The sequence below is a fragment of the Nilaparvata lugens genome, chromosome 6, assembly GCF_014356525.2.
Source record: "Nilaparvata lugens isolate BPH chromosome 6, ASM1435652v1, whole genome shotgun sequence".
Classification (NCBI taxonomy): Eukaryota; Metazoa; Arthropoda; class Insecta; order Hemiptera; family Delphacidae; genus Nilaparvata; species Nilaparvata lugens.
In genome coordinates, this window is record NC_052509.1 from 3014744 (window position 1) to 3038582 (window position 23839).

Genomic DNA, 23839 nt, shown 5'->3' on the forward strand with positions numbered 1-23839 from the left:
TCTTCTCTTTATTCAATTACAGAAGATTATAGTTAAATGATCTATCTAGATATACAATATAATACGTCAACAAATATATTAATCCATAGTTCACTGATGAATTCACATAACTGAGATGAGATATTTTGGTAGTCCATAATATTTTCTACATAGTCTAAAAGCAATCTGGCAACCTTGCGGAATTGAGAAAGGATAGAGCTATCTGCTTTGTCTGATGACAAGGCAAGGATAGTTAACCAATGTTTATCAGATGATGACTTTCATTATCTATGTTTCTATTATATTTCTATTATTTTCTACTCCTATCCCTTCTATCATCTTTTCAATAATTTTAATTATAATTCTATTATAATCATTATAATTATAATCATAATTCCATTTGAACATTCTATTTCCACTCCTATCCCTTCCACCATCTTTTTTCAATGATTTTCAAAGCACCTATAGTTAGAGACTGATGAGCTATTCCATATTAATTTGAATCGATAAGAATGTATTTTTTTCAAATTTCAAACAAATTTTTCATTTCCAATCATCTTATGAATTATATGTTATTGTCTCTGTTGAATAAAATAAAATACTGTTCATGAAGGGAAGACCCATTGATTCAGTCAATAATTAAATCAAAGGTTATTTTCCAGGGTACTCTGTCTTTGCACTTCTATTTGGACACATTAGCAAAAAACTAATTCGTTATTCTACCATCTGTATAGAGTATTTCATCTCCAAACTCTCAAGCTCTATTACTCAAACCATATTCCCAATAATGTCATAGCAAGCTCCCAATCTGTTATATGATCTCCTAAACTACTGCAGTCCTTCCCAATCATCTATCCACATTGCAATTCGATTCTAGGTGAGTTGGACACCTCCTAGGGGCTTTCACCTGTCACAAGCGGTTCCAATGATAACAGCTCATGGTCCACATAATTAATAATGATCGAAACACCGAAGTACAACGTGTAGCCTACTCTACTCCCAAAGGCTCCAGCTTTCGTACATGGTACACAAAGACTGGTGGATACAGGTCATGAATTGCGTTCCGAATTAACTTGAAAATGTTTTAAACTTAAATTTGGACTGTTGTATGAATTAAAAATGAAACCGTTTTGGGGTTAAGCCTGTGGTACTTTTCTACGTTCCGAATTCACTTGAACATTTTCTCACTTAAATTTTGACTGTTGTATAAATTAAAAATGAAACCGTTTTGGGCTTAAGCCTGTGGTACTTTTCTGAAAGTTGTTGGATCTATAATATAATAAAAGGAAGGAACCGGATTACAGCAGTAGGGATAGGAAAATTATGTTTTACGCATCATCACGTCTGAACTACTCCACTGATCAACTTGAAATTCTGCAAATAGACTCTTAATTTACCAAGAATGGATATTCTAAAGGTGCGCACAGATATACGCTCCGCGAACATGAGAAATTCACTTTTAATCAGCTGACTATATATGTATTTTTACAGAAACGGTAAGATACAGATATAAAAAGCTTGGCATCAGCTGATTAAAAGTGAATTGCTCAAGTTCGCGGCGCGTAAATCTGTACGCACCTTAACTCTTTCAAGATTACAGTAGGTCAAGTTTATAGTTCGTCAAGTTTCTAATTAGACGCTTTCTGAGCAAGGTCATCTGCTAATACTGAATAATGAAAAAATAATATGTTAAAATATTAATCGAATAAAAATTGAACATGTCTACGATATCCGACACAAACCATGAAGATAGATAATGGTGCGTACAGATTTAGTCTGTTAAGTTTTAAACATGATTAATTTCATGAGAACCAATCAGAGAAGGCCTTTTTAGAAAGACAGCTTCTCTGATTGGTTCTCGTAGAATTAGTCAGGATTAAAATTTTACCGTCTTTTATGCAACCGGCACAAAGTGTGTTACATCAACAGAGTCTATTGTTGAGTTGATCTATACATGTTGTCATGGAGGAAATAAATGATCCATATGTAGGCCTACATACGGGAAATAGATTGGATATGTTAAGGTGCATACAGATATACGCGCCGCGAACATGAGAATTTCACTTTCTTGACTATATCTGTATTTTTACAGAAACGGTAAGATACAGATATAAAAAGCTTGGCATCAGCTGATTAAAAGTGAATTGCTCATGTTCGCGGCGCGTATATCTGTACGCACCTTAACATATCCAATCTATTTCACGTAGGCCTACATATGAAGTCGTATATTTCCTCCATGACAACATGTATAGATCAACTCCACAATAAACTCTGTTGATGTTAACACACTTTGTGCCGGTTGCACAAAAGCCGGTTAAATTGTAATCCTGATTAATTCTACGAGAACCGATCAGAGAAGCCGTCTTTTCAAAAAAGTCTTCTCTGATTGGTTCTCATGAAATTAATCATGTTTAAAATTTAACAGACTTTAGTGCAACCGGGCCTTTGTTTCAAAGTGTCTTTACTCGAACAGAGCTATTATCAAGTGTTCCGTCATGGAAACCAACATCAATTCCTATCTTGAACTCTACTTTGTATACAATACAATATGGCGAATGACTGCAGATATATTCAACTGTATTTATAACGTTCATCTATATAACACATATATTCACATTCAACGTTCATCTATATATTAACGACAACATTCATCTATATAATATTCATTTCAACTGTTCCTGTTTCTGTTTCAGTTCAAGAGCCTTCTGCTACAAAAATGCAGTTGGATACATTCAGCTTAAGGCAATTTTTCAGTGTGGAGGAACTCATACAATTCGGACACTGTATGCAACTATTAAATATGTATGTTATGGGACCACGCATTAATCAGATAATACAGATTATGAAGACTATACTTCTACACAGACTTTACTGACTATAGGCCACTAACTATACAGACTGCACTACACATACGATTTATAAAGTAGGACTGAACTAACTTTCACGGCTACTTTCACGGAGCAAACATTATTAATGCACATTGGAACAATCCATGGAGGTTCGGTTCATTCACAATGAATTTTTTATATTATAATAACAATTTCTATACATTTATTGAGTAGTACAGTCTAGTATGTAGTCTCAAATTATCAAATATTACATTTTGGTGATATTTTATTAGTGCAACGTTGATAGAGATATTGAAATTCATATCCTAAAATTACTCCTCTATCATAATTTAATTCATGCCCTAAAATTATTCCTCTATCATAATTTAATTCATGCATGAAGCTGCCTAGAGATCCGGAAAAGCACAGGGAAATATGAAAACGCTACAAATATTGCATAAAATTGACGGAGCTTCACTTCACAGGACTAGTAGCAGTGCGCTTGAGGAATGCCGTATGGGAAAGCAATTTCCCCACATGTATCCGATTGCAAAGAAGTGTGTGTACCCGGAAAATTCCACTTAGGGTCCGGAAAAACGCTACCGAAAAAAGCCCCAGGGTTTTCCGTGATGTTCGTGCGGCGCATGTTTGTGAGTGTGTTGCTGGCAAACTTTCATGCGTTCAATTATCTTTCGACGCTCATGTTTCATGTGTGTAAAAGGAGGGTTTCTTTTCGGTCTGGGAGGGCTTCGTGCCAATGCTTTGAGCAAACTTTACATCATGAGAAAACCTTCACATGTTTTGTTTTGCGGCGAAAAGCTGCGGGAAAAACACGTGTGGAAAATTCTGGGTGGCTTCTAATTTATATCTGATCGACGATCCATACAATAAATTTATTCTGTCGGTTTTCGCGTGCTGCTGCAACATAAGGTAGAACGCAATATTGTACGAAGAATGTGGGTTGAACGGTGTTTGGAGTGTTACAAACAATTTTCTCAAACTGATAACTAGCATTTTCTATAGGTAAACTAAACTCTCTTGACAATAAGGTAGCAACACAAGAATCATAGAGAAACAATAGCGTAAATAGAAATCCCATGGTATAGAGCGTTTATGTCGCAACTTTTACTGTTTACTCAAGCCGATTACTGTCGATTTTTACTGTTTTGGTCGGGTGAGAGTGTATGAACGGTACAATACGAGAGGCAACCAGCGTCACACAGCTTCACGGAAAAGAACTACGTGGACTATCGGCTTGAGTTACAGTAAAATTTGCGACATAAACGCCCTATCCATACCATGGGATATCTACTTATGCTTTGGTTCCTATATTAAATTATTCATTTCAATGGACGTTCACTTATTTATAGTGCGTATGTGAAGTCTCACAAGAAATTTTCTCACTGTTCATAACTAATATTTTATTTATTGATATTCTCGATGAGTTGATAATAAAGCCCCTTTATGAAAAATAGCATTGCAAAAACAATTCATTGCAATGAGAGCAACTGAATTATTTTTTTCTACTGATGTGTGTCATGTTGTATCAATAATCTACAGTCAATGATTTTAGATTTAATTTTTATAAGGGAGATTTGAAACACAGAAGATTCGTATGGATGGTGAAAAACCATTCTATGGATAAAAATTCGACATAATTATTGTAGAACCGTTCCATAATTAAATAAAAACACATATATGTCATATATAATTCATTCTATGAATTATATTATTCATCTAAGAATCGAATTTTGAATCAATGAAGAGAATATAAAGGGAGAAAGGAAAAACATTTCGAATTAGGAATTCAATGATATTATTATAGAACTACAGAAGATGTGGATAGATAATGAAACAAAATGGTAGCGGAGAGTGAAGACGACAGACCAATCACAAGAAGCGTTCAAATTGAAGCCACGCCTATGAACAGTCACACAACAAGGCTCCTTCCACTCAATCCTGATTGGTTGACAGTCTAATACGACACTCAGTCGGTAGATGGCAGCCAAAGCTAGTAGACAGACTATCGTTGAATGGCAACGGCAACTGAGAGACATACACGACTTTTCTCCAATTTTATACCGTACTGAATACATGACTACTTCTGATAGTTACTGGAAACTGGACTTGATATCATTTTCAATTAGTTTTAATAAATATTTTATGAAAACTGTATCTTCTTATTCCATTGAATTGATAATACTTTTTAATAATGAATTCGAATCGAGAATTTTATTTTTGAAAAAATGAAACCCAAACTCTCTCAAATTATGTTGGTGGAATTTCCTTGGATGTATATTTTCAAGATTTTATCCAATCAATGATTTGATGTTGTAAAAACTCAAATAAAACTGCACTTGATACTGAAACTGGATTTCGAAAATAGTTCTCAAAATTATCTATAAATAGAACTGTAAGTATTCAAATAATAATCCCACATTTTATTATTATTATAGAATAAATCTCTTTGATCATTGTATTCCGAAATTTCATTTTCAGATCTGTGGAATTCGTTCTCACAGTATTCGCATTTCAATCTATAAATTGGAATATTCAATGGAATGATCTAGGCCTATATCATTCATCATCCATTTCGAATATTGATCAAAAACCCATCCATATCATTCATGAAATGTATCAATACAAATTATTCGTCTCCCTCGACGTATGCAATCCACCTATGCAAACCATGACACTTCTCCACATCACTCCCACATCTTGACAGCAGCCACATAACACCAGATAACATGTAAGCTGAAACTAGACGTCAGATTTCGGTCCCAATATCTTCTGCAAAGGAAGTTTGAAGAGTTGAAAATGACAGTATCTATCATGTCTGCCTCCATCGGACGTCATCTTTATTAAGGGCACCCCATGTCACAATCCCGTCAGCTTCAACAATCCCAATCCGAAAAACCTTCAGCAATATCCATTTAGAACCGTCAGCATTCTGTGTAGATAACACCTATACTTCACAATCAAACAATACTGTCAGTTACTGTGATTCTCAATGTATCTCCTCAAGCCTCAGCTATTTATATCATGCTAAATCTATATATATATATTTTTTTTTTTTGTGTAGTTGAGAAGTTGATATTGTGGTAATTATTCATATTGAATGAAAAAGACTAAGATATTGTCAAAAAACCACTGATTTATTGAAATTATAATTCTAATTTCAATAAATCAGTGGTTTTTTGACAATATCTTAGTCTTTTTCACTCAACTAAATCTATATCTATACTATGCTTACGTTTCATCCAATTGCTGAATATGTCGTGGTTCAAGCCAAACACTAGATAAATATGTTCCTGAATAGATAGAGCTACTAACATTGTTAATCTTTTCAAGGGATAAAATTCTAGAAAAACCTTCAAATGAAACTCTATGGCACTAAGCAAACCAAGACTGTATCCTACTAGAATTCTCTTCCAGGAATCTAACATACTTACAATCAAACAGCTCTACTTGAAAAATTTAATTTCATATTTATTAAAAAACAAAAATCTTTTCAATACCCGAATTACTCCATATAACACGCGCCAAACTTACAGGAGATCTGACTTACCTGAAACTAATCTAACAGTATGTAGAATGCAATTTCCGTACAGATGTGACAAACTAGTAAATATTATACCACAAGACTTCATATCAGACAATCAAAATTGCTATAAGAGAAAAGAAATCTTATCATGGATCAAAACATCACCTGACGTTTTCAGTAATCAAAGGCAGTAGCTTATAACAAATTCTAAATTTATGTTTCTCCACTCACCTCTTCTCATCACCAGTTGACTTGTGCATTCACTGTGCTTCTTCTCTTTCTCAGGTTTTCCCTCTTATATTGTAAAAAAACTGTTCTTCATTTCACTCTGTATTTCAAATTTGTTTTACCATTAGGCTATTCTTAGTCATTTATTATATTCTATTTTATAAATATTTTTTCTTTTCCACGTTTCTCAATCTTTATATTCTCTTACTCATGCTCGCGAACAGACGAAAGTCTTGCGAGCTACACATTCTTTTGTACTCTTTATTTATTTTTGTATTTTTGTATATTTAAACTATGTAAAATGTGCAAAGAATGAATAAATTGAAATTGAAATTGAACTCATACGATGACAAGAACGTATAAAATCAATAATTCTAGTTGGCACTGTTCCATTATTCAAATACTGTTATTGTACAAATCATTACTTATTACATACACATTTATTTATACACATTCTATTATAATAGAAGCACTAGGACTCTTTTATATTCTTCCACCGGAACTGGTTGCGACATCAGAGAAAAAAGGGTACAATTTAAACTGTCTTCAGAAATGTTGTGGAACTTTTCCATGATGAGGAGGTTAAAAAGAGTATTAAAAAGGGTACTATAGTGAGGTCTACATTATAACGACAGTGAAGAAAGATAGTAGAACAGCGTTGTTGATTCTCTGCCTTACCACTGCCTTCTTTAGAGGAACGCTGGTACTGGTAATATTAACTGTTCATTCTTCTTTAACAAATGGATTATATTTCATTCGTCGAGAAAATATACTCCTTAATGATTAGAATTTTTTTTCATAATTGATATAAAATATTTTGTTAGTTTTATATTCCTCCATTGCCAAAAAACGATCTAGCAACGTTGCGGAGCTAGAAAGGAGAAGCCCTTTAATATCGCTGACAAATGGTTGACAAGAATAGCAACACTAATTTTGATCAAATACTGTCATTATAGCGTAGATCTCACTACAGTGATTTTATATAATAGGTAATTTTCCCATAACTATTCCATAAATGTACCGTAGATTCAGGAAATAAAAACCAGACATTTGCCCAAAACGTCTTCTGTTTTTGAAACTCTTCTATTTATTGAAAAATAACATAATCTTTGTAGGCTTATCTACATCTCAGTTCAAGTCGAAATCATCCTAATTACAATAGCACAACTATATATCTCAATAATTATTATTACAATCATAATTCAACCGACACTGAATCACAATAATTCTATTCTAATTAATAAAATTATTGAAATCGATAATTCGATTTGGATACGAAAATCCAAATTTATTAATAGAATTTCTCAGTAATATCCATGTGTAATTCTATTCTGTTGACCAATCGACCGTTATCCATTATCTACAGGAACCACTTAGGAACAAAATATCCTATGATCCAGGACTATGCAAATTAGAGAAGCACGCGAATTAATCAAACACGATATGCCCTAAATAACAAACAAATCATCCAGCTGAGTATGCAAATTTGGGGACTAGAGGATTGCACTTGAGCTCCTATTCACGACGGATCTACTAGTTTCAACAGCTGAAACTGTACTGAATTCCTGTGATCCATGAAAGGTCACCACTTGACTGCAGAAGCCTGGTCTCATGAACATCTGAAGGGTGAGTATGTTCAGACAAAGATGTCAAACATGAGAGGAATATGAGTGTTGGAGAGTACTTGAAAGTCCTAACTCCGCCTAGTAAAGATTTTTTTTAAAAATTTTATTACATTTCAAAATAGGTTAAAACAAAATAGGTGTCATTTTACCCTACAATTTATAACAACAATATTGAGGTCAATGCTTTGAAATACGTTTAAACCATGGTTATAGAATAAAGACAGAAACAACTTCATTCAAGTTTAGCATACTTCTCGCGTGCAAATTGACAAGTTGGCCTACTGTTCAGTGAGTGCGTGAAAAAAGCCGAGAGTCATCAGATAAAGAGTCCAATTCAATTAAACATTCGACTCAATTCCCTAGCAAACTCCATTGCATATTTTATTTCAGTCTCGACTGTTGACTCAACAGAATCCGAGTTCAACAAATCCGAGTTTACACCAGAGCTGTCTACACCTGTGTAGTCATTGATTATAACTTTGTTACGAGAGTTTGTAGCTTCTCGCCGTTTTTCAGTCGTTCAAAAAGTATACACTTAAAAAAGAAGAGGGAAAAGTGATGGAACACAAAAGAGTACGAGAAGAAGCGAAAAAGTTGGACATCTTAAAAATTAATTCATCGCTGAATGCCGAGTGCAGGAAAGTTGAAACTTTCAGAAGCAAAGTTATAGTGGATTAAAAGTTTATCCTCTCCTGCAAGTGGCAACACTTTACTGAAGGAATTTCAAGGCATAAAAAACGAGACAATCTCGAGCTTGTCAGTAACCGTGACACTTAATTACAGAAGTGTATTGGTTATCTCAAGAAAAAATTCAACGACAGTTGTTAGGTTTGTCTGAGGATTACAGACTCACTTGTTGATGAGGGTGGGCTGGTTGAGACAGTTTCTAACAAAACTAAAAAAGCTTCGATAGATCGATGAAGATAAAATTTCAAGATAGCCTAATTGGTTTTCAATCTGCTGAGCTGCTTAGGAAGGCTACTGAGTCATCCCACTTCTATTCAATTTTTCGTTATCTTGAAAAAATATGAAATCTGTCTCACGGTATTGCGAAACTTTCAAACTCTTGTAGATGAGAGAAGAGATACGATGAAGGAAACAATTTTCAAAACGTTTCAACTTGTTAAATTTTTTAAAAGTTGATTACATTAGTTAAGAAAAATTCTAGGTTGATCAGAGCGTATAATCTGTGAATGATTAATTAATTGGTCGAATGATTGAATATTATCATAGAGAAACAATAGCGTAAGTAGATATACCGTGGTATAGGGCAAGCAGATTACTGTCGATTATTGTCGATTTTTACTGTTTTGTTGGGGTGAGGTGTATAAACGGCACAATTTGAGAGACTACCAGCATCACACAGCTGCATGGGAAAGAACTACGTGAGCTATCGGCTTAAGATAACAGTGAAAGTTGCGACATAAACGCCCTATACCATGGAATATCTACTTATGCTATCGTTTCTCTATGATATTATCTATAAGGATGTTTTCCAATACTGCATTTATTTGAGATTTGCATTGACAGTGAAATCAGTATAGCAAAAAGGTAGTGTGTATTATAAGTAAAATTTAATTTGTTTCCTTCACTTTGCGTGAATATATGACCATTCATCGACCATTTGATCTATTACTTTATCAATTTCAAAAAAAGGATACTATAATTCTATTTTATACATTTCAAGGAGACCATTCATCGATTCATTGAATAGTTGTCCATTCATTGATCACCTCGTGATCAATCTAATGAGAAACAAAACTATGTTTGATTATATTTGTTGAAAAATTACCACGAAAAAAATGAAAAACGTGTTATTCAATTTCGATTCTGGTCATACAAAAATTCACCCTGCATCCTATCCTGCACTTGAAGAAATTGAGTCATCATTCGATGATGACTCACTCAAGACCTATTGAATTGTATCTTTTCACCAAGACCTTTTACATTGTTTTAAATATTCATCCGGCCCTGCGTCATGAGTCAATAACAAAATTATTCCGAAAACTTTGAAAATCAACTTATTGAACAAAAATAGATTATCGACAGCTAACATAAGTCACACCAATCGGAAAACACCAAAATTTGAAAACATACCTGGAAGAATTAAGGAGATGGTCCCAAAGCCCAGAGATCTATCTTACTTCATTACGGTAACTTTTGCTTAACAACATTTTTGTACAAAGTTGAAAAAACTATTGAAGTCTGACAAGTACGAAAATAACTGACTATTATTATTGATATCTCAAGGCGAAATGAATGGATGAGAAAATGAAAAGAATTGTAAAGATTTTAGAAGAAAAATCTGTCATGCATAAATTTATCAAGGATTAAAAAAGTTTGAATGAACTTGTGAAAAATTCAAAATAATGATAGCCAATATACATGTTGCGTTTAACAACTTGGAATGAAGCATGTAACCTATTGCAAAGATGTACCAAAAAAGATGTTCATCAGAGTTCAGAGATTGACAATGGTGTAAGAACCGAAACCGGTCTTTCTAATTCAAATAAAATCTGTGTTTTTCGACAATTTCTTAGTCTTTTTATTCAATATGGATAATTATCATAATATCAACTTCTCAACTAGACAAAAAATGTACCAAAAATCCATCCTGCTTCAACACCTTGAAAATTGAAGAATTTAAACTTGTGAAAAGCAACTCTTAAACTCTGACAGCTAATATAGCTAGCGTCAAACACAAAGAGGCTTTAAGCACCAACACGTAGACCTATTTGGAAATAATTCTAAGGTCTCATCCATCCTGCAATAACACTGCAATAAAACCCTCCAGGTCTAATAAGTTTGTATGAACTTAAAAAAGGTTTCGAGCACTGACAACTGACAAGGAGTGCTCCAAACTACTCATAACCTAACAATGGAAATAAAGAGGGGCATTTGAGAGTGATTTCAAATGTTGGCGCGCTTTGACTCACCTTGGTTCTCAGCCATCTCGACCTTGGTGGACGCCGTTTTGCCAGACCTAGCGTCGCACTCCTGCTCGCGACGACGCTGCCACTCCAACAGGTGAAGCTCCACTGGCGAAAACCCGGCCGCTCACCCCCAGCCGGGGAAAAACCGCTGCCAACCTGCCCACTCCAAATTTCCCTTCACAGCGCGCGCGACGCTCAAAAACTCGGGGGTCACAAAATGAGCACGCGCTGCCTAGAAAATTGCTGCTGGAAAGGGGTCAGAAGGGGTGGTTTAAAAAGGGGTCTGGCTGGTTTTCGGGAGGAAGGAGTGCAAATGGGGGGGGCCGAGAGCCGAGGTAACGTTGTTGTGGATGGGGGGGAAGGGCACAGTTGTAAGGATGATAGGAAAGGGTTGGAGTTTGGGGGGAAAGGAGGTTGAGGTTTGAAAGGGGGCTGGTTGAGGGGGGAACAGTTTCTGAGGAGGATGGAAAGGGGGGTACAGTTGTCTGTGGCAGAGAGGGTTGGAATTCATGGGAAGGAGATTGAGGTCTAGAATAGGGGTTGAGGGGAGGAGTTGTTGAGGAGGATAAAAAGGGGGGTACAGATGTTGAGGGTTGGAATTTTAGAGGTAGACGAAGCAAGGGTGTTCTGTCAGTCGTTAGCGTCGTAATTGTTCAAATCCAGGGGAACAAAAAGAGAGCTGTGGAGGATATATCATCACGAGCAGCAGACTGGGGGGATGGCAGAGCAGAAAGTGGGGCATGCGCCCCCGAAATTCCAAGATTTAATGACCGTTAATTGCTGGAAGGGGCTTCTTGTGGAATAATCCTTGCTGCAGCTGAGGGAGTTTGTGCGTGGGAATGAAGTGGATGATTGAGAGGGTGGTTTGAAGTTATTTTATGACTATGGATTTGAACGATTTTCTTCCAATCTATGATTTCCGTTTTAATAACTCAACCATCCATATTTTTACCATCTCTCCAATTCCAATGGAACATGAAAATAAACGACTTTTGTAAAAAATAGATGGCTTCAGAACCAGAACTAATAAAATTGAATATCTCATACAGTCATCCCAGCGGAGGTGTTTTTCCTGTACATGCTTCTTCCCTGCTCTTTATTTGGGATTGAAACATTGAATAGGTAGAGGTTATCCATCTATCGGATACGTCAGATAAGATAGTCGGGGAGAAGTCAATCGCCCTAAATGTTTCATTGAATGAAATGAATTTGAAAGAAACAAATCTCAATTAGGCGGAGCTAGGACTTTGTCCTCTCTACCACTCAACCTCGATTTTATCAAGTTTCTGTCACATTTATTGCACCAGTATCAAATATTATCAATATGTTATTGTATTATGAAGTAAATGTGAAAACTCTAATAATATATTGAATATCTACTTCTTATTAGTATATAGAATAGAATTATTCTTCAAATAAAACTGACCCTCCTACAAGTAGAATGAATGCTTATAAGATATAGACTATCAACCTCAGACAAAAGAACCTAATGATAATATGATAAATAAAGTATTTATTGAAATATTGATTGTATCTGAGCTATAGTGAAGTCTACCATATAATGGCAGTGGAGAAAGATAAGAGATCGACGTTGCCGAACATCTGTCTTGTCACATGCCTTCTACACACGGTAGCTGATACAGGTCTATTAATGTAATATTAATTTGTTTATTCTCGTTTAAAATAATCAATTATATTTTATCAAGCAATAAATTATATTTTTGAATAATTTCATAATGAATTTACATAATGAAGATGAAATATTTTGTTAATTAATTAACAATTCTTCATTGTTGAAAGACGATCTGGCAACAGAGCAAAGCGAGAAAGAGCTAGCACTATCCGCTTTGTTGAATGATAGACGAGGATAGCAATACCTTTGCAAATCGAACACTGCCATTATAATGTGGACCTCACTATAGTAGAAACGTGATTAAAAAGAGATGAAGGAAAAAGATTGAAGAAGGCAATTCATAAGTTGTTAAACAAAGCTTTTGCTTTCTCCACCGCATCTTCCACAGCTAAACTTTCTTCCATTCACATTGAATTTCATTGAAGTTTGGAAAATATCTATTTCCTACAGTTACGTTGAAAAGTGGCCATTGCTGCACTGATTACAGAACGCAAAGAATCACTTTTCCGCTCTAGTGCGGGAAAAATTTTTCTGCACTCCAGATTTGCAACATGGCAACGCAAAATATTTAGTAGGTTATATGGAGCAACAGTGCAGCAAAATCAAAATGAAGTTGGTAACAGTGACTGGGCTGCTATAGTGAGCAGACGTGCAATGAAGCACAACGCGCTAATTATTATTCATTATATATTATAACCAAGGACAACATTTTTATTTAATTTGACAATAAATTAAGGTTTTTATCAATAATAAAATTACACAGAAAAACATTTGATGCATTTCAGGCAATTTTACCCATAATTACCCACTTTTCATATTTAATGGTAACTGTAGGAAAAACTTAATGTGAAATACGTGCGCAAAGTTCCTCTGCTGCACTCAAGAAACCATTCCGCCCTCGCCTACGGCTCGGGCGTAAACGTTTCTTTCGGTGCAGCAAACTGTCACTTTGCGCACTAGTTGCACAAATAACTATTCAAATATTTCTTGATTCCATCTGAGCTAGCAGAAAATTGATTTTGGAGTGGGAAAAATTTATAAATCACCATGAATATATCACATTTTCCACCTCATTATCCATAAAACAGCAACACTGTCATTCAGTCAATAAATTGAACCCCACAAAACTATGGATTCATTAATATCTTTATATCCTATCTGAACCGTCAAAAAGGAGATAATGATACAAAATCATCCCATAAATTTCTATGAATAATACTGTTTCCACCCCATCATTCATGAAACAGCAACATTTCCATCCAATAATTCAATTGAAGTTTGAACCCTCAGATGACAAAACCTACCCCACAAACCCTTCATCGAGATTGCAACGCTGAAATTCCAGCGGTATCCATCATACACATCTCGCCCTAGAAACTCTCTAGCTACCCATTATCCGTATTGTGTTCTCCAAGGAATCATGTCGGAAGTTAAATTGGCTCCATTTAGAGAGCATTACTCAACTCTATGCTGAGATTCACTTCAATTTGACAGCACTGTACAAATATGTAGCATTGATGTTATCCATAAGGGATGCTGACAATAGAGCATAAGCTGCCACCATCTATCCAAAGCAAACACCAAGTGAAATCCACTAAAAACTGTCAGTGTTAGTTAAAGGGAAAACATTGAGGTTTTTCACAGACAATACTGACAGTTATCAAAGTGATTCTCTCCAAGTAAGCTACAGTAAAATTCACTTAAAACTGTCAGTGTTAGTTAAACGGTGAAGATTGAGGTTATTCATTCAGAATACTGACAGTTTTCAAAGTGAATCCCACTAAGCAATCCCAAGTGAGATTTACTTTAAACTGTCATCATTAGTTAAACGGGAAGCATTGAGGCTATTCACAGAGGATACTGACAGTTTTCAAAGTGATTCCCACCAAGCAATCCAAAGTGAGATTCATATAAAACTGTCAGCCTTAGTTGAACGGGGAGAATGGAAGCTATTCACTAAGGATACTGACAGTTTTTAAGTGATTCCCACCAAGCAATCCAAAGTGAGATTCATATAAAACTGTCAGCCTTAGTTGAACGGGGAGAATGGAAGCTATTCACTAAGGATACTGACAGTTTTCAAGTGAATACCACCAAGCAATTCATAGTTAGATTCACTTTAATCTGTCAGCGTTAGTTAAACGGAAAGCGTCAATGCTACTCACAAGGAACTCTGACTCGAGAAATTTCACTACAATGGTGATATTTGTCCAGAGCGCAAAACCCCTTTTTCAATTATTCACTGTCGGAAAACACACGTCATTAGCCCCATCAGTTTGCCAGCTATCAGTCATCGAAATTTAATCAACAGCTATTCGATTTCCTCTATTATGGATGGTTAGCAATCAACACATAGTCGTTATAAAGTAGCTAGAGCTATTACAAAATCTGAATCATTCTAAATGACTCCGCATTGTACATAAATTTGATGTAATAATAATTGAACATGAATTTGATTCTATCTGTTGCGATGTGAATCATCTTCATAAAGCAACTGGATTAACTATTGAATCGATTGTTGGTTATCCATCTTGTTTTCACTAATATCATTACCATTGAGGGATTAAAAATATATATGAATTTTGTATTTAATGAGATGTGAATTGAAATTGAAATTGAAGTTGTATTTTTATAACGCTTCAAAGTGAAATAACACTCACATTGTTTTAAATTATACATCTAAATATATTCCCGCCTTATATTGGATGCATTTGCTGTGAGGCTGAGGTATTCTGTAGGCTATCATTTCGATTTAATATTACTATTGTATTTTTATAACTTTAAAGTGAAAAATCACTCACATTCTTTTGGTGTGGCGACCGTTTCGTTCTGTTGTTGCACATTCTCAAGTAGTTAATCTGAAGTAGTTTCTGTTTAGCTTGAGAATGTGCATCACCAGAAAGAAACAGTTACCACACCAAAAGAATGTGAGGGATTTTTCACTTTAAAGTTATAAAAATACAATACTAATATTAAATCGAAATGATATCCCACAGAATACCTCAGCCTCACAGCAAATGAATCCAATATAAGGAGGGAAAATTTAGATTTGTTACCTTTTTTAGCTTGTACCGACAGTCAGTATCTTGGCAATCAAAAGAAGTTTAATAAAAGTGATGATTCAAGCAGCCACAACAACGTGCAAACCAATAAGAGAGCAGCATTCCTGTCGTCATGACAATGTCCAGTGAGAGTAAAGTATCTTGAAGAATTCAACCAATCACAAGTTAGCCAATGAGAGAATAGCGATAACGTCGCCATGTCATTAGCCAATCAGAGTTGAGTAGTTAAAAGAACTCAACCAATCACATGCTAACTAGCAATATTCCTATTATGGTGATAGAGAATTAGATTTGAATATGAGAGAATTCAACAAATCCCATCAATGAGAGATGACAATATGTACTTGTCATGAGAACAGTCGATGAGAGTTGAGTAAGAGCAAACTAAGCTGAGAGAGTTGAGAGAGAATAAAGCAAAGAGAACTGAATTAACTGTTTTTGTGTAGTTGAGAAGTTGATATTGTGGTAATTATTCATATTGAATGAAAAAGACTAAGAAACTGGTTTATCAGAGATTGACAATGGTGTAATAACCGAAACCGGTCTTTCTAATTATCAATAAATCAGTGGTTTTTTGACAATTTCTTAGTCTTTTTCATTCAATATGAATTAACTGTATTCTGGACTAGCAGGTAGCCCGTTTTCCGCAAGTTTCTAATTGAAAACTTGACGTACTGAAATCTTAAAGAATTTGAAATAGGCCTAAAACAATTCTCGGTGAATTAAGAATCTATATACAAAAATTCAAGTTAATCAGTCAAGTAGTTCTGACGTGATGATGCGTCATTAGTGAATTTCCTTTCCCGTAGGTGCATAAGCCAATTCTTTCCTTCATTGTACAAATTATAGATATATTGGCCGTCAGGCTCGCTTCTCTCGCCATAACCACCGACTGGATCGTCCAAAAATGAGATCAACGGACTCACTTCGCTCGCCTGCATTTAGACCTTAGCGGAACCTCTGTACTGAATTTGAACGTTTTATGTCAATTTGATCTCGAAAATTTGAGAAAACGTAAAAAAACGCTGGTAAAAACACCTGTTACTATATCGTCGTATCTTTGGCAAACAAAAATACTTCCACCTCAGCTAAACCTGTGTACTGAATTTTTTTAATACGATTTCCATTTATTATTTAAAAAGGTGAGAAAACGCAGAATAGCTGAGAAAAACGCTAATTTTGGACGTATCTTTGGCGTTATTTCGAACTTCTTCTAACACAACATTATTACACCCCAGCTGAGCTTTTTTAGTAAATTTGATCATTTTCTGTTCATTTGTTCTCGATAAAGCTGAGAAAGCGCAAAATAAACGTTGGAAAAACGCAGATTTTGGGCGTATCTCCGGCGTTATTGCAAATTCCTTCTAACACAACATTATTACACCCTAGCTGTTGTACTAAATTTGTAAATTTTCTGTTAATTTGTTCTCGATAAAGCTGAGAAACGCTAAAAAACGCTGGAAAAACGCAGATTTTGGGCGTATCTTTGGAAATTTTTCCAAATCCGTTCTTAGTGCGCCTCTAAAGGGCCAACTGAACATACACACCAAATTTGAACGTTTTCGGTCCGGTAAGTTTTTAGTTCTGCGAGTGAGTGAGTCGGTCAGTCAGTCAGTCAGTCTGTCAGTCAGTCAGTCAGTTCTCTTATATATATTATGTAGATGAGAACAGTCAATGAGAGTTAAGTAAGAGCAAAGCAAGTTGAGAGAGTGTAAGCAAGCTGAAAGAACTGTAACATGAGCTCTTAGCCCACTATCGACGTTCCTTGTCTAAGTCACCAACAACCTTTCACGTTGATAGGTGATCAGCCAACTAGTCTACCATTCCACCAATCATACGACTTCTTCATAGTATTCTATCCATTCTGCTGCTCCTTGGAAATTTTTGTTGAATTGATATTGATAATAGTGAAGTAACAGAGTTTACTTTATAATTTCCTCGATAAATGAGTGATTGAGACAACCTCGTCATTTTGTTTTCAATACTTTGGAAATAAAACAAATACTTATCAAGGAATCAAACTTTTCACAAGCCTACACTTTGTATTGATGTTATGAGTACTCCGTATGAGTAGTATGAGTATAAACTTCTCCCATAATTTTGTAATCAATAAATTATTAAAAATTCGACTGAGTCACTGTTAATGTTGTAGAACCGTTCCATAATGGAATAAAAACACGAATTGTCAAATTCTACACAGTTTGAACAAATTCTACAAATTGTGTAGAATTTGACAACATATGTGTGTTTTTATTTCACAATGAATTATTATCAGTTGAAAGGCACTTGGCTTTCTGTGGAGTACCGTACAAATAAATTCGAGTCCAAATAAATGAATTTCTCGCTATAAATTAATAAAACCAATCATAACTTACACTTCACATTCAATTCTCTCCCAAAGTTCGATTCAACAACTCCGATATTTTGTGATGCATTATTATTTACTGGCTATTAGTGGAACACAAATACATTCTGCATCCAATAAACAGAAAACAGAATAGAGTTAGCTGAAGGGAACAGTTCATGTGAAATGACAAGTTGGGCGCGAAGCCATTGTTTGTTCTCAGTAGAACAATGGTCAATGGTTTTGTTCATTGTCATTTCCACCCTCAAGCTGAAGAGATGCAATCAAGACAACGCACAATGCTATTGTCAACAAGCTTTTATTGCGTTTCTGCTGTAATTGAATACATAGAATATAGTTAGAATTGTAATTTCTGGAACCTTCAATATTCAAATCACAATCGTTGACAATAGCCTACTAAGTATACCAAAATATTTTATTGCAGACTGAAATGTATTTGAAATTGAATTTGTTTAAATGCTTGTTGAATAAATAATAATTATTAAAAGAGATTGTCAGTTTGGTGTAAGGGTAACCATTCCTGACTGACAATCAGGAAGTACCGGGTTCGATTCCCGGGCTGGATAATAATCTTTGGATAGTAGCTCTCATCAAATTTTCATCTAGCAGTTAACCCTGTTGTCAATATTTGCAGTAGCAGGAGTCTTCGGGCTGATTTACATAGTTTAATTAGGATTTTCTTTGAATAATAGTTATACGAAATATATTCTTCAGATTCAAATATTATATTTTTTTAAACGCTCGATAGGCAAAATACTAGTTGATCTTTCGCTATCAAGGAATATTCTATTCAAATTCCAAACTCAACCATTGTAACACTTTCTAAATACGTTTTGTCACCAATCAAGAGTAAATGATCAATTCCTCCTAGGTAAGTCACATCAATATCAATTTATTTCAAACTAATTATAATTATATGTGAATTGAGGTAATTTTTTGTGTAGTTGAGAAGTTGATATTGTGGTAATTATTCATATTGAATGGAAAAGACTAAGAAATTGTCAAAAAAATCACAGATTTGATAAACTTTGATGAGTTTATGAGAGATTGACAATGGTGTAATAAACGAAACCGGTCTTTCTAAGTATCAATAAATCAGTGTTTTTTTTACAATTTCTTAGTATTTTTCACTCAATAGAATTTTTAAATATAATCTTCATTTTTATTAAGATATGTTTGTTCAATTTTCAATCTGTATGTTCATCTTATGTTTGTTGTGTTTGACAAATTAATTCAATATTTGATAAAATCATTGTTTATCATCTCTGGAAGCTCATTAGCTCCCATCATTTATCACTCCTGACATTAGCCACTACCTCCGTAAACAGAGGTGGTGCATTAGCGCCATTCTATTTTCGATGTTTTGTTCGTCTACCATCAAAAACCAACAAACCAGTTCAACTACAGAATAAATTGGCATCATATGTTTGGAAAAGCGAGTCACTCACAACCCATAAACTTTTCCCATCATTTCTCGTGTTGAGAAATAAAACCCAGTGAATGCCTCTCAGCTTGGTTGCAGAAAAATAGAAACAGAATGATATTGGAGTAAAAATAGAGGGGAAACTGGGAGATTATTGGTACAAGCTGTCAGTCCAAGTGATAAAGCTGTTTACTGAGTTGTGTGGACCGCTGCTGTTCGAAAATCCCCCCTTTTCCCCATCCATAGTGCTCAATCACCTATTGTCTTATTTCTGCGTTTCTTTCTCCTCTTCCTCTACTCTTTCTTTTCTCTCCATTCAACAGAGTATTGGGAAATGATTAAGTAGCAACAACAATGTAGATGAATCAATCATACAAGCTCTGATACCGGTGCACATTTTCTGTGATCCTTTTGTCTTTATTCGTCCGATGCAAATTCAATCAAGATTAGTAGATAGCATGTTTCCAGAAATTTTCCTTGATGGATTTTTAATGATCATTTTATACGAGACTAGCCGTCAGGCTCGCTTCGCTCGCCATATCCGTCTAGCCAGGGGGCTCCGCCCCCTGGACCCCCGACTGGATCGTCCAAAAATGAGATCAGCGGGCTCGCTTCGCTCGCCTGCATGTAGACCTCAGCGGAACCTCTGTACCGAATTTGAACGTATTATGTAAATTTGATCTCGAAAAACACCTGTTACTATATCGGCGTATCTTTGGCGAACAAAATTCTTCCACCTCAGCTAAACCTGTGTACTGAATCAATTATTGAAAAGGTGAGGAAACGCAGAAAAGCTGAGAAAACACTAATTTTGGCTAATTGGATAAATTTGTATTTAGGAGATCCTGGATAAATGCATTTCAATTTTCAACTTGGTGCCAACCTATCAAAGTCAACTCAGCTTAATGCCAACCTGACAAAATTTTGAATTTAGTTACCAGAACAACTGTTTCGAAGAGGTACTCTCTCTAGATTATAGTTCTATATTAACATATGGTATGGACATTTCAATTAAAATTTTAAGATATTGGAATATACATGCTAAAAGAACTTTGAACCCTTAAAAACCACCCTTAGATTTAAAATATCACCAAAAGATTTCTTAGTGCGCCTCTAAAGGGCCAACTGAAGATACCTACCAAATTTGAACGTTTTTGGTCCGGTAGATTTTTAGTTCTGCGAGTGAGTGAGTGAGTCAGTCAGTCAGTCAGTGAGTGAGTGCCATTTCGCTTTTATATATATAGATAGAATATAGATTTTTCTCCTATTCTATTTCAATAGAATATCGATTATAGAGGCAATTTTCCGAAGCTGGTTACACTTTCAAGTTCAAAATAATTAACGAATCGGACATAATGTTGGAAATTGAATTGTACTTCTCGAAAATACGTTTATTTATTTGTAAACTTACTTTTCCAAAGTGGAAATTTATTATGAGCAAAAAGATCTTATTGTAGTGTGTCAAGCACATACTCAATATGTATTCATTTATTTTCATTTTTTATTTTTTACTTATGGTTTTTTACCGTTGTGGTTGAACCCCCATTTTGCATCCTTCACACAATACAATAATTCTCAACATAATACAATCTTCAATGGAATAAGATAGAAAAATAATTTATAATTCATGAGAAAAGAATAAATTATAGAAATAGATAATTATAGAATTATGAAATTGAAATAAGATGGAAAATAGAAGAAATATACAGTTGTATATGAAATAATAAAAGTACAGTAACTGAATTTAATATGGAAAACTCACAACTTATACCTTAGTAAACTATAATTATCACTAGTATAGCCTATATACAAGATGAAAAAAATCATTGAAAAATATAATTGTTTTAAAACTGTTTCAGCTATAATATTCACATTGGATCTACTGTAACACTATCAAACAGCTACCTCATTACAAAACTATATCAGTCCAGATTAATTTTTACAAGTCAAATCTGTTCAGAAGCATGCATATTAATGGTCTCTATTTAGGGCCTGATTCCCCTCCAGGCATAGGCCACTAGGCCAACCCCTAGGGGTGACAAGTATAAAGTGTGGCAAAGAACTTAGAGCCGATATATTGGAAAGCTTTGATGAAGTAAGTCATACCAGAGACAAACAAGTAGACAATTCCACTTGTGAATTCTAAAAGTGCACTTTATGAGAAAGGAATGTGGTACCACACACTACATAAACTTACGCTTATATTTTCTCTATGGTCATACGCTGTAATCTGCAATACTAGTCACATCCCAGGACATCGAAGTTAGATTCACGAGTAATTTTCATTGAACGAGAACAAAGAATATCCATTTTTATCAATATGGAGATGGAGACAGTAATGAAGCAGAGTAGCGAAAACAGAATTCAAATCACAAGCTTACCAATGAGAGAATAGCAGTTTTGTAGTTATGGCGGCAACTGTAGGAGGAGAGTGGGAGAACTCAACCAATCACAATCCAACCAGTGAGAGAGTTGTAACAAATATATTGATGGGGAGAGGAGTGGTAGAATTCAACCAACCACATCCAACCAATAAGACAGCAGCGATTTCATCGTCATGGCAAGATACGATTGGATATCTCAGGGAGGAATTCAACCAATCGTAATCCAACAAATACGAGTTCAGTGGGAAGAATTTGACCAATAATGAGGTTCATTTCATTTTTATTCACTATCGATTTAGAAAATTACTCAGTAGCGAAATGTATAGTTTCAATCTTTTGTGATTAGCAATCAAATTGGTAAGAGCATATTATTTTCAGCGACACATATAGCACTCAAAGTTCTTGTTCTGAAAGAGTGACAAAAGTTATGTACAGTAATTAGATGATGATGCTTGATAATATCTATAACACTATATTATCTATAATATAAATATAACACTTGATGCACTAATTCTGTAGGACAAATAATAAAAGTGATAATGAATAGGATCACTACTCTTTTGTGTGACTACATGTGATGATATATATTATGATTAAATACTTGAATCAGGAATCTATATTGATTCTTAAAGGATCATGAATAAATAGAACAAGTTCATTCAATGTTTTCTAGCAAGATAAAGGTTCCACAATTTTATCTGTGATTTTTTTCGCAAGAAAAAGATTGGTTTTGTAGATTTGAAATTCTTAGCTATTTCAACATCGAATTTATGTGATTTATTAAAAATCTATCTTCCAGTTCCAATACTAGAATAACTTCCAATGTTGCACAATGCTTGGTCTCCACAAGAGCTACACCACAAAGTTGGTTATTTCAGTTAATATGCGAATTCTTGCAAAGTCTTGCAAGAGTTGTTTATCACTGTCACTCGTTAAGCTCTTTAAATACTTTGTCACGAGTGTTGCCGAGAAAACTAATAAGCCTGAAGAGGGCGATTGGATAGAGGCGAAGGAGCAAAATAGCCCTCAGCTGGAAGATGCCAAGGAATAACTACCAGTAATTTACATCGCAAAGCGAGCCTATAGTAATAAATTATTGTTTTGAGTTATCATCACTTCTTCAACCGCAATATTTATTAAGAAATAAGTTGACAACGGTAGAGTTCAATGAATCGATCTTGAAATAGAAAAGTGAGTTTATACTATATTCTATTATGTTTACTCCAAAATAATACATCAAATCAAGAACCAAATTCCCCCAAAAATGATGGAAATGCTCTCAAATGCAAAAACTGGATAGTGATCGACTCAGTTCAATAAAATAATGCAATATGATTTTATTCCAACATTTATGATTCAATTCATCATTCAATTTATTAGTATATTTGAACTTCACTCATAGTTTAAAGCTACTTGGACAGTATAGTTGAGCATTTTGTGGAATTAGATCAATCTCCAGTAGATTACACTATAGTGAAGTCCACGTTATAATGATATCATTTAATAAACATTAGTGTTGCTATCCTTGTCTATCATCCGACAAAGCATATAGCGCTGTGTTTTTCTAGCTCTGTAATGTTGCCAGATCGTCTTTCACGAAAGTAGGAATATAATTGATTAACAAAATATTCAATATTATTCAATATCAATAACACAATTCTTTTATTAAAAATAATATTATAGAATATATTTTCTTGACAATTAATAATAATAATACTGACGGTGAAGCCCACATAAGCTCTTAGGCTTGTGCGTGGGTAATGAGTGAGAGGGATGATGATGAGAGATGGAGACTACTTTTTTAGGTAGTCGGGACCGACGGTATCGTCTCCTCC

The 23839-nt window shown here is 34.7% G+C and overlaps 1 protein-coding gene across 6 annotated transcripts in view; it reads right to left on the reverse strand.

Annotated features, from left to right (window-relative positions):
• The window catches only part of LOC111043416 (band 7 protein AAEL010189), a 320350-nt gene that overhangs the window by 224871 nt on the left and 71640 nt on the right, over nt 1–23839 (reverse strand). The window contains exon 1 of one of the 6 annotated variants that reach the window (XM_039429946.1): nt 11141–11276. The exons of 4 other annotated variants lie outside the window; for them this stretch is intronic. In XM_039429946.1, coding sequence (XP_039285880.1) covers nt 11141–11156 — 16 coding nt within the window. In that variant the 5' untranslated portion in view covers nt 11157–11276. Of the gene's footprint in view, nt 1–11140; nt 11277–23839 lie in introns of those variants that run through there. One more of the 6 variants, XM_039429947.1, reaches the window with a different exon arrangement.